This window comes from Sphaeroforma arctica (genome assembly GCF_001186125.1).
Source record: "Sphaeroforma arctica JP610 unplaced genomic scaffold supercont1.5555, whole genome shotgun sequence".
Lineage (NCBI taxonomy): Eukaryota > Ichthyosporea > Ichthyophonida > Sphaeroforma > Sphaeroforma arctica.
The window spans coordinates 1-1,931 of NW_014035003.1; the positions used below are offsets into that span (position 1 = coordinate 1).

Sequence of the window (1,931 nt, forward strand, 5' to 3'; positions counted from 1 at the left end):
TATATATATATATATATATATATATATATATATATTATATATATATATATATATATATATATATATATAATATATATATATATATATATATATAACAACTATATACACTGCTTCTCAATTTTTACTTGCTTTTTCAATCCAGGCCCACATATACCAATTACCTACCCAGTCACACTTTCAATGCACTGAGGTATTTTTCATAATCCTTGTTCATTTTGTACCTGCACTTCTGATACCTTTGCGATTTATTCCTCATCTAATACATCTATACCTGCTCGTGGGCTGTATCCATGCATAGGGAGCTGAACAATAACACTATCACGCTCAACGAGGATGTTGTCATAGATGTCCCTTTACCCTATGACAGCCTGACACACTATCGGAACACTTTGGGGCATAAAGCCAACCACTCAACCCGTCCGAACGCCAAATACGACGTGTATGTGCTTGGCTTGTATTTGTATTGCCCAGTGAGACGGCAAACTGCTTAGGCCATTTAGGTGTGATTATCGGGGGTGTCCGGAAGTAGGGATACTTCTATTGTTGGTTGGTGATCCAGGTGTAGATACTTTTAATAGTAGAGGCATATACATGTACTTCTGTATCTTGATGAGTGCGTCTGTTGACCCACAAGTTCATCCCTATGCCTCTCTAGCAGAGTATATGCCGTGTATGTGTCTGTGGGGTATTCTTCGTCTTCGTGACTGTAGTTACACCGGAGTTTCTACCACTGAGATTGGGTGGCTGTGTTGACCTTCGTCTGTATATGGCGTTGGTCTTTCTGTTGTGGGTGTGCTTTGCCTCCTGCATAGACAATGTCCGCACATCTGAGCTGTGATGTGCTCGGATTCAGTTTGCGACCGTCAGTAAACAATTATTCTAATAACACTTATATGTTTATAATTGAACAAATATGTTAAGTACTGGATGGAGTTTGGAGGTGTCACTAGCAGGTTATTTAGTGAATTGTGCTCATTATGGGGAAGGATAGGGGATTGTGGGCGCGGGGCGGGTGTGTGTGGGGGGTTAAATTATCAGGATGAGGGGTCAATTTGTAAGTCATTTGGGCCTTGGCAGTTTGTACTCCGGGCTTGTCCACCTGTCAGTAATTGTAATACTGGTGTCATTGTCCCATCCATTCTGTTAACAGTCAAAGTGTTATTACTAGACATTCCGATTAATCGATACGATAATCAGTATATTCATTTTACCTGCAGTTTCTGCTGTGAGCAGTGTTGTATGTTGTTACACCTGTACAGCCGCTCGTTGTATAGTTATAGTTTTATGAATAATGTTCAACGAGCGCTTCTTCATGACAAGAAGCACATTTTTTGGATCAGAAACCCTCTCCAAATGTATATCTACTCATATTTATAGACTTCGAACGGAGTCGCCTCTTTTGTTGCTACCGATTTCTATATCCCGTTTTCTAAATTCTCTTTTGCTACTACATATTAATCCATCTCGGTTTTTTTATTCTCTTTGTTACTACAGATTTTTCCATCCCGTTTTCGGCGACATCAAGTGTATCCGCAGCATACAAGATGTGAAGGAAGGAGAGGAAGTCGTTGTTGACTACGGCTATTCTCACGAAACAGTCCCCGATTGGTATAGCGCACTAAAAACGTAGTAATCATCCTCCCAATTAGGTTCGGTAGTCTCGTAGCAAATAAAAGGGTGCAGCATGAAATCTGTACACTGTGAGCTTCAATTTGAGTTATATATCGGTAGGCGTATGAGGAAGTACAATTGCACGGGCCGCACGTAATCAGAACGATTGATTATGGCCATACTACACAGAAATCTACTATCCGTTATGTATCTTGGATATACCTATATATGTATATATGTATGTATATATATCTATATATATATATATATATATGTTTATATCTATATATATATATATATATATATATATTTATATATTA

General features: G+C 38.5%; 1 protein-coding gene across 1 annotated transcript; it reads left to right on the forward strand.

The window, feature by feature from the left end:
* Positions 1-290: 290 nt before the first annotated feature.
* SARC_15066 (hypothetical protein) lies at positions 291-1,630 on the forward strand (the record flags this gene model as incomplete). Its single annotated transcript, XM_014290805.1, has 2 exons — positions 291-439; positions 1,495-1,630. 2 exons carry the CDS (start codon positions 291-293, stop codon positions 1,628-1,630), a joined length of 285 nt encoding a protein of 94 aa, XP_014146280.1.
* Between the last annotated feature and the right edge of the window lie 301 nt (positions 1,631-1,931).